Source organism: Geotrypetes seraphini, chromosome 19 (assembly GCF_902459505.1).
Source record: "Geotrypetes seraphini chromosome 19, aGeoSer1.1, whole genome shotgun sequence".
Lineage (NCBI taxonomy): Eukaryota > Metazoa > Chordata > Amphibia > Gymnophiona > Dermophiidae > Geotrypetes > Geotrypetes seraphini.
In genome coordinates, this window is record NC_047102.1 from 25,687,944 (window position 1) to 25,702,592 (window position 14,649).

Genomic DNA, 14,649 nt, shown 5'->3' on the forward strand with positions numbered 1-14,649 from the left:
CCCTAGCTCCCAGTGCCCTACCGGTCTGTACACCGCGATCTGGAGAGCAGGGAGTCCAACGCTTGCGGCTGGAAAGCAATGCGGCTGGGAAGCAGTAAGGCTGGGGACTCGCGCATGCACACGTCTGCAAAGCCACGGACATACATCTCACAGATCAGGGATTTCAGATCACGCAGGTCTGAGTGCGCATGCGCGGCTAGCGTTTTATTATATTAGATACCACCATAACCAAAAGTTCTAGGCGGTTTACACCAAAAAGAGCTGGATAATCAGCGAAATACAATAATACAGTAAAAACTACAAATATTTGTAAAATAGAATTTCAATAATAAAACTCACTAAGTAATAAACTTATCGAACAAAGTGGTCTTAATTAATTTCCAAAAACTGCAATAGGATAACATAGCTTGCTGAATACATTTACCTAACCAAGTCTGTTGCTAGGGTCCTATCTAAGAAGGTCTTATATCTACATCCATTAATTTTTGGATAAGCAAATAAGTAGAAGTTTCTAGTTTCTCTTGATGGTCTATGCAACACAAAATGAGGAAAAAGGTAAGCTGGAGAGAATCCTGATATCAGCTTAAAGCAGATACAGGAAAATTTGAATAATACTCTTGCCTCCAAAGGCAGCCAATGAAGTAAATGATAATATGGACTAATATAATCATTCTTTTTTAAACCAAAAATCAATCGAACAGCTGTATTCTGAATTATCCTTAATTTCCTTAGAATTTTATTGGGTGCTCCTAAATGGATGATGTTACAATAGTCTAAAATAGATAAAACTAATGCATGCACCAATAGTCTGAATGATAAAAGATCAAAAAATTTTTATGGTTCTTAATTTCCGCAATGTAAAAAAGCTTTTTTGTACAACTAAGTTTGTGTGTTCTGCTAGTGTTAAATGTTGGTCTAGTGTGACTCCCAGAATTTCGATATATTTAATAATCGGGTAGTCATGACCATTAAGATGAAGCAATGAGTTTGTTATTTTGTCGTTGGGTCTAGCCAAGAAAAGTTTGGTCTTTTCCGTATTGAGTTTCAGTTTGAAATTAATTGTCCACTGTTCTATCTGAGTCATAATAGAAGATATCTGGTTTAAAATTTCAGTGGTAAAATTATTTAGAGGGATTAAAATAGAAATGTCATCTGCGTATATATAAAATTTTACATTTAAACTCTGTAATAAATGTCCTAAAGGGGAAATGTAGATGTTCAATAAGGTAGGCAATAGCGGAGAACATTGGGGCACACCAGACGGGTTGCTCCATGAATGAGAATAGTTACCGTCACAAATCACTTGATAAGATCTTTTCTTCAAAAAATCTTGAAACCAGTTCCAGACCCTTCCTGAAAGTCCTATCGTGTCTAAACAACTCAACAATATTTCATGACCAGAAGTGACTGTTCCAAGGCATATACCCAACATCACTCTGTGGCTGCTAACTTATCTCCCTCACCAAGATGATCAGCTCCATTTGACTGACCTTTACAGGCTCCTTCATTTCTTCTCACCCCAACAGCCTCCTGTGGGTTTTTTGGGGCAGTATTCACTATGCAACCAATAAGTGTTCCAAGCCTGGTGTTCTGACTGCCTTTCTGGGCATTCTAAGCTTCATTCTGTTGTTCCAGTTGCCTCTGTCGGTGCAATCTCCTATTCTACAACCTCTTTTATTGGCTTGATTGTCATCCTTGTACATACCTATAACGCTTGATTATCCTTGGTAGACAGTAGCCAAAGTAGACACCCTGTAAATATTGCACTCCTTTCTCTTGATTTGGACAGAATACTTACGGCATACTCTGGGGGATCTCCAGTCAACGGTGATTCCGTGATGGCAACATTGGTGCGCATATGCAGACACACTAGTGCAGAAGCATTCACAGTCACCTCCTCGATTGCAACCACATGTGTCTGTCAGGCAGTTTGAATAGAACCAGGTAACATCAACCTAAAAAAATACAATTAGCGAGACAAAATTGTGATTTTTTTTTTTCTCCATACATGAAATATAGGGCTCCTTTTACGAAGCCGCTTTAGCACGCATGACTTTTAATCACGCGCTAACCCCCGCACTAGCCGAAAAACTACCGCCTGCTCAAGAGGAGGCGGTAGTGGCTAGCGCATCCGGCAGTTTAGCGCACGCTATTACGTGCGTTAAACCGCTAACGCGGCTTTGTAAAAGGAGCCCATAGCGGTAGTTAATATTTATAGCATCTTTTTCTACATGTTAAAAATGATATAAAGGTTAGCCCATCTTATTCATTCTGGGACAGATTCTTAAAACAGAGCCTAACTCAGTAGGCACTTAGCAAAGCGGCACCTACCGCATGTCAGTCAAACCCCCCCCCCCCCCCCTTTTACAAAACCGTGAAAGTGTTTTTTAACGCAGGCTGGTGCTCTGAATGCTCTGCACTGCTCTCAACAATCATAGAGTTCATATGAGCGTCAGGAGCAGTGCAGAGTATTCAGCGCATAGGCCTGCACTAAAAACCACTTCTGTGGTTTTGTAAAAGAGGGGGGTCGAAGTTAGGCATCTTTTGTAGAATCACACCTAGAGGAGCCTAACTCTTCTTAGGCACCATAATGTAAGGCGCTGGTATATTAAACCAGGGTTTCCGTGGCCTAATATAATAGTGCCTAGCATAGATGACTAGCAGCGCCTAAGTCAATCCACTCCCAAACTCCACCCCTAACCACGCCTATTTTTCCTGTAGGCGCTTTGGTGTAGACACCTGCTGAGAGATACTAGAAGCCTTCTGAGTTAGGCTCCTACTGGCTAATTAATTTTTAAAAATTAGTTTCTAATCATTTTAATGGCATTTTAAACTGCTTGGATCAGTAAAATGAACGACTGGTATAACAAGATTAATAAACCATAGTTGCTAAAATCCATTCCATCCCCACAATTAATCTTGTCCATCCCCATCTGTATCTGTAAGAGTCAACACTATTTACTTAGTCTCTTGCAGCTCTCCATTTCAGTCTTAACCCTGCCTACATTATTTTGGGTGGTATGCACTATTCAGTAAGTTTTCAAAGCCTCAGCCTAGTGTTCTGGCTGCCTCTCTGGCTATTCCGAGCTTCATTCTATTGCTCCAATTGCCTCCGTAAGTGCAATCCAAGCCTCATTTTGGCATTGACAGAGATTTTGACTACACTCTTGCAGGTATCCCATGGCAACTACTCTCATCCCACAGCAACTTCTTCCATCCTGCAGGATTCCCACGGCAACTGCTTTCACAAGGTTTAAGTGTCAAGTGACTAAATATTAGAAATATATCCCCAGATATTCAGTCCAAGGTGGTTGGTGGTTTTAAAGCCACTAATTGCCACGGGCTGAATCTAACCTAGATATTCAAAGCTGAGATCATGTCCGGGCATCAGCACTAAATATCTGGATCAGCTGATATTCAATGCAGGCAAAGATAAAGCTGCCTTTTGTGTGGTCATTTAATAACATAAGAATAGCTATATTGGGTCAGACCAATGGTCCATCTAGACCAGTACCCTGTTTCCATAGTGGCCAATCTAGGCCATAGTACCTGGCAAAAATCCAAATAGTAGCAACATTCCATGCTACTAATCCAAGGGCAAGCAGCGGCTTCTGTATTGCAAAAGCCAAGGAGCCATTTTTGTGTATAGCCTAAGAGTTTTGTGCTCAAATATGTCATTAATATAGAGTTTTTAATTTTTTTAGCTAAATGAACAATTTAGAGCAAATTAAAGGGCCATAAAAATATCATACTGCAGAGTCCTAAAACAATAATAGGAAATACAATTACAATTAACCAGGTATACAGTGACAGTTTCTGTTTTAGTGATTAAAAGTACTGATTATGAGTTAATAACTTGACTAATAGCAAATTTTAAGTAGAGCCCATTCAATGCTGTTACAGTGATTAAAACTATTGATTGTGAAATACACAACTTGATTACAAGCTATTCTGAAAAGCAAAGTTTTAAGTATAATTGAAAACACACATACAATATTTATTCCATGTATGCAAATAACTTATCTAATTACTTGATAGGTTAGGACCTGGGGACAGGAATGACATTGTGTTTGGTTCACTCTGGAATATGGCCATTTCCTCAGTGTGTCCAGAGACTGTACATGCTCCGGCTGCAAAATGCCAGCCTTATTAATTATGAGTCAATTATCCGGCTTGGATAATGTATAAAAGGGAGCAGGTGGCATTCAAACTCAGAGATCTTTTCTGTGTGGACGGCCAAGGGAGTTTGGTCCATTGAAGTTCTCTGTGGCTGGCTGAAACTTGGATCTCTACAGTCACTGGCACAGATGAGGTGTGAAACTTCAATGGTGATGTATGTTTAATTTAACTTATTTATGTGTATGTGCACGAGCGGTTTGTTAGGCTGATGTACAGGAAATAAAAACTTGTTCTTTGCATTATGTTTGGAGTCAATAATTAACTGACAAACAGATACACAAAAGAACCTAAAGCAAAACAGCATCTCCCATGTCTGTCTTGATAGCAGACTATGGACTTTTCCTCCAGGATCTTATTCAAATTTTTTTTTTTTTGAATCAGCTAAGTTAACTGCTCTGGCAACACATTTCAAAGTTAACTATTCTTTGAGTGAGAAATATTTCCTCCAATTGATTTTAAAAGTATTTCCCTGTAACTTCATTGAGTGTCCCCTAGTCTTTGTAATTTTTGATGGAGTAAAAAATCAATTCACTTGTACCTGTTCTATATCTCTCAGGTTTTTGTAGACTTCAATCATATCTCCTCTCAGCTAGCTCTTTTCCAAGCTGAAGAGCCCTAACCTCTTTAGTCTTTTTTCATACAAGAGGAATTCCATCCTCTTTATCATCTCAGTCTTTCTTCTTTGAATCTTTACTAATTTTGCTATATCTTTATCTGGTTAGCTATACCCACACAATACCAGATCCCCCCTAGCTCTGTCCATGGACCACCCCAGCACTAGCACAATACTGTGCTGCGGCAGTCAGAGGAGATGGTCAGTGGCATTGTGATAGGAGTCTCTTCTACCTGGATAAATTCTGTTGAAGATTTTGCTTGAATTTTTCATTATAGAGGAATAACTGTGTACTTCTTTCTATATTTTAGTACTGAGGACTGCAGTTCAGGTGTTTTTAACTGTGCTGAGGCTTATCTTTAAGGATCCCAGCCAGATAAACTCATTGAACTTGTAGCCTTTAATATTACCAGACTGGACCTTATGGTTCTATAAGCAAAACTGATTTAATACAAACTTAAAACAAAGAAATAAACTCACAGCTAAGATGATCTCAAATAATTTCTTCTCTCAGAAAATCCACACACATTTCAAAGGTAGAAATAGCCAGGAATGTATCCCACATATTCTGTGGGGAGTAATATTGTGCTCCAAACTTAGTGGACTAAGCTGTATTTAGGCTAGCAAATTGAAAGCTAGTAAATTTAGAGCGAAGCTGTATTTAGGCTAGTAAATTCAAAGGTGTAAACATGATGGGGAACAATGCTTTTTAAAGCCATGTTCAGCTCTAAAAATAGAGTCAGCTATCTCACACACGAGAGGCAGACAGGCGAAAGGAATTGCCTATGTGACGTTAACTTGAATATTAAACTGTAACCTGTTCTGAGCTCTCTGGGAAAAATAATAATAATAACAGTTTATATACCGCAGGACCGTGAAGTTCTATGCGGTTTACAATGGTTAAAAGATGTTACAAAGGATGGGATATAAAACCAAATTAAAAGGGGGGGGGGAATCAGCCCACCAGGCAAACAGTGCACTCTGGGAGCTTATCTTAAAGAAGTACACTCTGTTTACATTTTCTCCACACACAAGAATCTGCTCACAGGAATATGGGGCAGAGCATTAATGCTTATAAACTGCAGATAGAAGTGTGTGAATAGTAAAAATTAAAACTGAGCAAGCTATGGACACAATGCCACATTTTCTTACTGGCCTCTTCTGGTTAACCCTTTTGAAGGCAAACACATAGGACTCCTTATTGTAACATTTCAAAAGTTCCACAAATTAGGAAGTCTTATTAACCACCTTTCTCATAAAGAGATTCACCCAAAGCGGTTTACAGTACATTGATTAGTAATCAGGTCCTCTTACATATTTTCCCTATCTGTCCAGCAGGCTTACAATCTAACTGTGATATCTGGGTCAATGGAGGGTTAAGTGACTTGCCCAGGGTCACAAGGAGCAAGCTGGGATTGAACTCGCAACCTCAGGGGGTTGACATAGCAACTCTAACCACCAGACCAGCAATGAAGGAGGGAGCAGGTAAGAAGCGCTGCTTGTCACCTCTTTCTGCCCACTGGAGGACAAAGTGCTAGGGGAGCCATTGAAATCTGCGAGGGTCCTTCCTAAACTCTTGGGCTCTATGCACGTGACCAGTTTCCCTAAGTCTTAATCATGCCCTGACTGTTTCTATGGTTCTCTGACCCCACCACCTCCTTTTCTTCATTCTCTCCTTTCTCATTTTGCCAAGTGAAGTTGCATTCAAATTTATAACAACACGACACAACGCAAACTTTTCATTTACAGGGCAATATTAAATTTCTAATTGTCAGATTTACTCACCACAGGATGGCAGGCTTCAAACAGGCCACTTAATAATATCCCACACTCCTTTTTGGCAAAAGGCTCTCGAAGAGGGTTCATGGTGCAGGGATTCCGTATGTCAGAGCTATCAACGCACTGTGAAAGAGACTAGGTCACTCAAGCTGATGAAAAACCCAGATACAAAGAATGATTATTGGATTAGGGCCATATTCTATATATGGTGCCCAAAAGATTGGCGCCGACTAGAAAGGCGCTTCGCATGGTTCTATAAAAGGTACTCGCACCTTATAGAATCGTGCTAAGCACCAGTGCGTCACATAACTTTTAGGCCAGAGAAAACCAGGCCTAAATATCTGCATCCAAGTATAACAGGGCGCATAAATCTTATGAATGCCCATGCTCCTCTATTGGCCACACCCCCTTTTCAGATTCACGCAGTTTAACTGGTGTGCAGCACTTTATAGAATACACCAATCAAGTTGGGCATATAAGTTGTAATTAGTACCAATTAGCATCGGTTATGAGGTGCTAATTGCCAACTATCGGCACCAATTAGGCTTGATAAAATTAAGGCCTAGATTCACTAAGGGCACGGATTGGATCAAATGAGGGCGATCGGAATCAGGCCCCCAACCGCCTACCCGGATCGCTCTATAGCAGGGGTAGGGAACTCCAGTCCTCGAGAGCCATATTCCAGTCGGGTTTTCAGGATTTCCCCAATGAATATGCATTGAAAGCAGTGCATGCAAATAATCTCATGCATATTCATTGGGGAAATCCTGAAAACCCGACTGGAATACGGCTCTCGAGGACCGGAGCTCCCTACCCCTGCTCTATAGCCATCTGTAAATGGTCTGCACATGTGCTAGCCCTCCGTGCCCAGCAGAGCTAAATTTTACTGTTTTTTACTTTTTTGCAAGCCCATGGTTTTAACCTGCAGTTAAAACCATGGGCTTGCACAGCGGGAAAGGGTGGGAGAATTGGGCAGGAGATTTGGGGCAAAGCAGGGCAGCAGGAGAATCACGGCTTCAGGGCAAAGAGCAGGAGATTCGGGGTAGAGCAGGGCACAGGAGAGTCGCAGCTTGAGTTGGGGCAGAGAGCAGGAGATTTGGGGCAGAGCATTCGGAAACGACGTGAATGACTGGTCCCCAGCAGTTGCTTGTTTGCTGATCGGCCAGCCCAGTCGGTGTTGCATTTTTTTTTTTTTTGGGGGGGGGGGTGAATCGCTGCCTGCCTACATTTGAATGCCGCTCCCCCTCATTTGCATGCATGGATCGGAGGGTGATCGGGACAGAGGTTAGTGAATTGGGTCAGAGGGAAATCGGGTCGCAAAGGGATCGCTAAGTGGTCGGAACTTGATCGATGGGCTTAATGAATCTAGCCTTAAGTCATGTGCGCAGATTGTCTATGCGCACTGATTTGCACATGCAGCTTATGGTGCCTTATGCAGAATTTGGGGGTTATTGTATATATCCAAATGTAGAGAGAGAAGCTGAGGGGCAATCACTGACATGTAATTTTTGCTTCTATAGAAACTGGAACTGCAAGCCTGAGCATGTAGTCAAAGTAAAAGCAGAAAGATTTTCTCTTTCTCTACGGACAGAGCTATATGAGAGATTCCAATGTTGATGTTTAGGGGAACGTGTGCATTGATTTTTCTTTTATTTTCTTTTAAGTATTTTAAAGTGTTAGTTTAATTGTTATTGTTATTTATTTTATTGGATACATTTATGTGTTACGCCTAAATATTTGGTTCTAAGGCTGGCAAAGAGCAGAATTCTATGCTTTGCACATAGAATCTCTTATCCTTTCTCGAAAACATTGCATTTACCTCTACCGCAGCCCAGCTGTTTCCAAACTCTTGTGAGTTGGTTAGTTCAAAATTCTCTGGTGTCCTCATTTCATTTATTGTTTTTAAGTCAAAATTCCCGCATAGTCCACGCAGCAATCCCTAGAAAAGAAGATAGGTGTGACTTTTGTGTTCACCGAGTCAAAATGAGAAGATGTCGTCATGAAATTGCCTGCCTTTGATTTTCAGCGGATGACCTTTTGTGGTCGAAGGTCCTTTAAGAAAGAAGATATCGTCTTCCACCTCGATGCGGCCCGTGATATATTTAAAAGTCTCAATCATGTCCCCCCTCTCTATACTCGCTCGAGGAACGTAGAGAGAGGGGGGACATGATTGAGACTTTTAAATATATCACAGGCCGCATCGAGGTGGAAGACAATATCTTCTTTCTTAAAGGACCTTCAACCACAAGAGGTCATCCGCTGAAAATCAAAGGTGGGCAATTTCATGGCGATGCCAGGAAGTATTTCTTCACCGAAAGGGTGGTAGATCATTGGAATGAACTTCTATTGCAGGTGATTAACGCCAGCAGCGTGCTCGATTTTAAAAAGAAATGGGATATGTATGTGGGATCTCTAGCGGGGTGAAGTCTGGGGGTGGGTCATTAGCGTGGGCAGACTTGATGGGCTACAGCCCTTTTCTGCCTTCATATTTTATGTTTCTATGTTTCATATTCGCAGAACTCATATAGGTCTGGCTGCATCTGAGCAAAGGATGGACCTACGGTCCTTCTCTGTTTGCACAATGATTTTACAATGGACTAATTTTCACTAAATAGAACTGTATTCTTTTCATTAGATTTCATTTTAAATTAACAAAATTAATATTTCCTACCTCATATCATTTCTTACCTGCCATTGAGGTCCAGCTTGTATGTGGATGGTTGTTCTTTGGTCCCATAAAATGGTTACATATTCATTAGGGAAGTGAATAAAGGTGAAAAATCCAGCTTGCCATATATGAATATTTTGAGCTTTGTCTATTAAACTCGAAGGACTCTGTTCAAAGCAACAGATATCATCAGACAGGAGACTTAAGAAAAGGTTCACGTTTATATCTACCAAGGTTCATGAGTGATATGACTGTGAAAGAGACTTTTTAGAAACAAGTGATACAAAAACACCCTCCTTAGCAGTAGATTCTTTAGAACAAATTATTACTGCAGACTTCTCTAAGTACCCATAAAGCACAACTGTTAAAAATCTTACTAATGCTAACGCTTAAAACTATTTTCATTAATTGGAAGGATTTTTCTAAATTTGAATACAATACGTGGTGGAATATGTTATGTCTGTATAGTAAGTATGAGAAGATTTATGCAATTAAATGTGGTAATTTAGAGAAATTTAGGCACGTATGGGAATGTTTATTGAAAATTAATGATTAATGTACAGTATTATGCTTAATTTGAATTCATGTTGTTATGACACTTTTTCTGTTTTATGCTTTTTGGTTTGTATTTGTATATTTTGCATTTTTCATTTGATTTGATATGTTGTATCTTTATAAATTTTTAAAAATGTAATTAATTATTTAATGGGAAAAAAACAAAAAAACAAATTATTACTTACCAGAGGTACTATAAAACATCCAATGGGAAAAAATGATTAGTAATTAAAGGGCATGTTTACTAAAATCCATGAACTCTTCAGTGTGAAAACTACCATGATATAAGACAGGGGTGTCAAAGTCCCTCCTCGAGGACCGCAATCCAGTCAGGTTTTCAGGATTTCCCCAATGAATATGCATGAGATCTATTAGCATACAATGAAAGCAGTGCAAGCAAATAGATCTCATGCATATTCATTGGGGAAATCCTGAAAACCCGACTGGATTGCGGCCCTCGAGGAGGGACTTTGACACCCCTGGTCTAAGAGTTAATGCATTTTATTAACTGTTAGCACATACAGTACTAATGTCTTTGTAAAGCAGCTAATGCAGAAGTTCCCATTTTGGGGCATGCAGTGGGCAGGAGCTGCACTTTACAATTAACATGAAGGTCATTACTGCTTGTTAACATCTAAATGAATAAATAACACAATTAAATATTTAACAGTTAACCCCATGTAACAATTGCCAGAAGTGTGTAAATAAATATTTGTGGGCTCAATATTCAAAGCATTTAACTAGGTGGGAGAGACTCCTGCCCGGTTAAATCATATGTGTGCAGCTGTCCACTGATTCAGCAACACCTAATTGGGTAGTGCCGCTGAATATCAGTACTGACCACCCCTATGCTATTCAGGAAGTGCTGGGGCAGTTTGCAGGTGGAGTCTACGTAAAGGTGTCATTTATCCAGACCAGGGCCTCGCCAGGCCAGGTTTTCAGGATTTCCCAAATGAATATGCATGAGATCAATATGCATACAATGGAAGCGGTACAGGCAAATAAATCTCATGCAAATTCACTAGGGGAAATCCTGAAAACCTGACTGGATTCAGCTCTCAAGGGCTGGAGATGTGCAAGCCTGATCCAGACACTGGTAGTTCTGTGAGACTGCCTCTAGAGTTGTGGCAGTCATTTTGATACAGAAGCCTGAGGGAATAGTTCTTGTCCTTTGTTCTCTAGACCAGTATTTCCCAAGTTGGTCATGAAGTATCCTCTTGCCATTGAGGTTTTCAGGATATCTACAATGAATATGCATGAAAGAGATTTGCATACAATGGAGGCAGTCTGCAAATGAATCTCATGCATATTCATTGTGGATATCCTGAAAACATGACTTGCAAGGAGTTACTCCAGGGCTAACTTGGGAATCATTACCCTAGCCCAGTGGTAGGCAAACTCATTAGTCAAAAGAGTCAAAGATCAGCAGTACAACGATTAAGATTTCTTTTGAGAACCCGCGCCCGCTAGTACTACAATGGCTATGTCAGCCCGACTGACACCCTGCTCGCCTGCACGTAGTCGAAATTGATTTATGGCAGAGCCTAGAGAATGACATGGGGAAAAAAATTTGTCTCCGTCCCCATGAGCTCGGTCCCTGTCCCCGCAAACCATCTGATCCCATCCACACAAGCCTCAAATACTTTTATACTGAACTTATTATATTAAAGTGTAAAAAGAAACAATTGTCAATTTATAAATCAGCGTCTTTGCCCCACTCTCTCTTCCCCATTTCCCTTCAGCGTCCTCAGCCCACTCTCTCTCCACTTCCCTTCAGCGCATGTACATAAAAACAAGCAAGCAATTTTATATCATTTTCATTCTATTCATTCATAGAAATTAAAATCTAAATAATGTAAGTCACATAACAAAACATGATTTTACAAAAATAATTCCCTGCACAGTCAAGCCTGCAAGGATTACTAGATGTCTTTCAGCAGCTCCCCTCCCTCCCTCCCCCTTACCTTTGTGATCTACCAATAATAAATTTTTTAAAAACACAAAGCACACTGTATGCAGAGAAAATGTTAATTATCATTTATATTCCACGGGTTTTCAAAGAGGTCAAGGCAGATGACTTTATGCAATGTCACCTCAGTAAAAAAGGCCACACAGTTAATCTGAGTGGCCAGTAACATTGGGCGACATCAAGGCCAGAAGATAAGTTAAAGGGTTGAAATAGGGGGTGGAATGAAGAGTGAAGGGGTAGCAACAGGAGGATAAATTTTGATTGGAGGGTATTGTGAGTAGTTGATTTGAGGAAAGGAAAAAGGGGATGGGCATGGGATGAGGTGAGAAGGTAAGAAATTGACGGGCTAGAGAAGAGAGTAAGGGTGAAAGAGCAAGGGAGGAGAGTAAAGTTTTGAGTTTTTGCAGACTTACTTGTCAGAGTCCGTTGGAGTAAGCTAAATTTAGCTGTGCCGGTTGGTGGGCCAGGCGGGGTAAGTTTTCTGTTGGGAACGTGTGTTATCGTTCCGTGCTTGGTCCCCCCCCCCCACACCTTTTTTACCCGCGGCCTGTTCGAGCTTTTTTCTCCTTTCAACCGCTGTGCTGTGTGCAGCGAGTAGTGCGCTCGGGGCCGTGGACAGCTGCGAGCAGGGCGTCGTTTTTTTTGTAGCGCGCTACAGCGTTGTTTATTTCTGCACCCGCGGCCTGCTCGAGCAACATTACAGCGCTGTGTCTGGTGGTTGCGGCCGCGGGCAGCTGTACGTACGGCGAAGGGTGGACTTTGAGAGGGGCGGTGTTTCCCTTGTGTGTGTGCGACAGCGCTTGTTCGGTGCCTTCACCCGCGGCCTGCTCGAGAGCCAAGTACTGCGCTGTGGGGTAGTGTGGTCGCGGCCGCAGGCAGCTGTGAGCACGGCGACGGGGGTTTTTTGCGAGGGGCAGTGAGCGTGTGACAGCGCTTTTTGGTGCCTTCATCCGCGACTGGCTCGAGCGGCTCTGCAGCGTGCAGAGTGTGTACTTTAGTTGGGGCCGTTGGGAGCTGCCTGCATGGTGTCGGGTGTCCCTGTACAGACAGGAGTTGATTGTTGACGCTTCTGGGAGCGTGTGTATGTGTGTGGGAAAGGGGGGGGTTGTGTGTAGGGATAGCCACAGTGCTATAATTTTGGTTTGTGTGTATTGCAGGGCAATGGGTGGGGTTCGCAAATCAGGGGCTGGGGGTCAGCAGGGTGTTAAAGGGGGACAGAAGGGTAAGTCAGGGGTTGGTAAGAGGGTTACAGGGAAGGCTGATAAGCTGCAGCAAAAAGGGGGCAAGGATGGTGGAGCTAAACGGCCCGCTAAGCCCTCAGCCAAAAAGCGAATTCAGCCGGCTGTGGCTCCCAGTGCGCCGCTTGAGGAATCGCACGCTCGTGAGGAGGTTCCAGTTCCGGTTCCCTCCACTGTCGGTGATGGGATGACAGGAGATGCAGTGCCTAGTACCAGTGTTCCAGCGATACCGCGGACATCGGGTGAATTGGTTCAATCTTTGCTTAATAATAATAATGTAATGTAATGTAATGTAATTTATTTCTTATATACCGCTAATAATAATAATAACTTTATTCTTGTATACCGCAATACCACAAGCAGTTCAGAGCGGTTTACAGGGTAAGAGACTGTACATTTACAGCGAAGTTACATCGAAGTTACAGCATATTGGAAACAGTTCAGAGCGATTTATACAATGCAGGTGTAGAGAATTAATTAACAATTATAAGGTATAGACCGGTGGCAAATGCAAAGTGAACCAATCTCTGTTGCTTGGGGGGTGCCAACCGGGGTGAAGGAGAGGGAAGGGTAGGGAGGAAGATGAAGTGGGGTGTTATTTTGGGTAGGGAGGGTGGGGGTTAGAGGAATTTGTCAAAGAGGTATGTTTTGAGAGATTTCCTGAAGGATTGATAAATTGGGGCAAGAGAGATGAGAGTGGACAGGCAGGCATTCCATTTGCCAGCTTGGAAAGAGAGGGTTTTGTCGAAGAACCTTTTGTGGATGCATCCTTTTGGGGAGGGGTAGGCAAACAGGTGTACATTGCGTGTACGGTTAGAGCCTGGGAAGGTGAAGTGGTGTGACAGGTATATCGGGGCTGAGCTAGTTAGGGTTTTGAAGCAGAGGCAGGCGAATTTGAAGATGATCCTTGCTTCGAACGGTAGCCAGTGAAATTTTCTGTAAAAAGGGCTGATATGGTCTGACTTTTTGAGCCCGTAGATGAGGCGGACGGCGGTGTTCTGGATAAGTCGTAGTCGTTTTATGGTTTTCTTGTATGAGCCCAGATATATGATGTTGCAGTAGTCCAGGGAGTTTAGGATTAGGGATTGGACCAGCAACCTGAAGGTGGGGAAATCGAAGTAATGTTTGATGGAGCGGAGTTTCCAGAGGGTGGAAAAGCATTTTTTGACTTGGGTGTTAGTGTGATCTTCTAAAGTGAGGCATCGATCTAAGATGACTCCGAAGATTTTTATAGTAGAGTTGATTGGATATGTTAAACCATTAAGTTGCAGGGTGGTGGACGTTAGTTTGTGGTTGGGGCTTGCAAGGAAGAACTTGTTTTTTTCTGGGTTTAATTTTAGTTTGAAGCGTGTGGTCCAGTTTTCAACCATAGTGAGGACAGTTGAGATGTATTGTTCGGTCTCGTGTGACAGTGAGGTGATGGGTAAGATGATTGTAATGTCATCTGCGTAAATATAGGATTTCAGGTTGCAGTTCGATAACATGTGTCCCAGTGATGCCATGTAGATGTTGAATAGTGATGGGGATAGTGGGGAGCCTTGGGGGACTCCGCAAGGGTTGCTCCATGAATGGGAGAAGGTTCCATCATTGTGTACTTGGTAGGTTCGATTTTTTAGGAAGCCTGTGAGCCAGGTTAGTTACAGCTTTA

At 42.0% G+C, this 14,649-nt stretch overlaps 1 protein-coding gene across 1 annotated transcript in view; it reads right to left on the reverse strand.

Annotated features, from left to right (window-relative positions):
- Window positions 1-14,649, reverse strand: part of OTOG (otogelin) — a 275,602-nt gene that overhangs the window by 141,417 nt on the left and 119,536 nt on the right. Inside the window, exons 28-31 of the mRNA XM_033928785.1 lie at window positions 9,260-9,406; window positions 8,391-8,510; window positions 6,578-6,694; window positions 1,799-1,955 (exon numbers count right to left, since the gene is read on the reverse strand). Of these exons, the coding sequence (XP_033784676.1) occupies window positions 1,799-1,955; window positions 6,578-6,694; window positions 8,391-8,510; window positions 9,260-9,406 (541 nt within the window). The remainder of the gene's footprint in view (window positions 1-1,798; window positions 1,956-6,577; window positions 6,695-8,390; window positions 8,511-9,259; window positions 9,407-14,649) is intronic.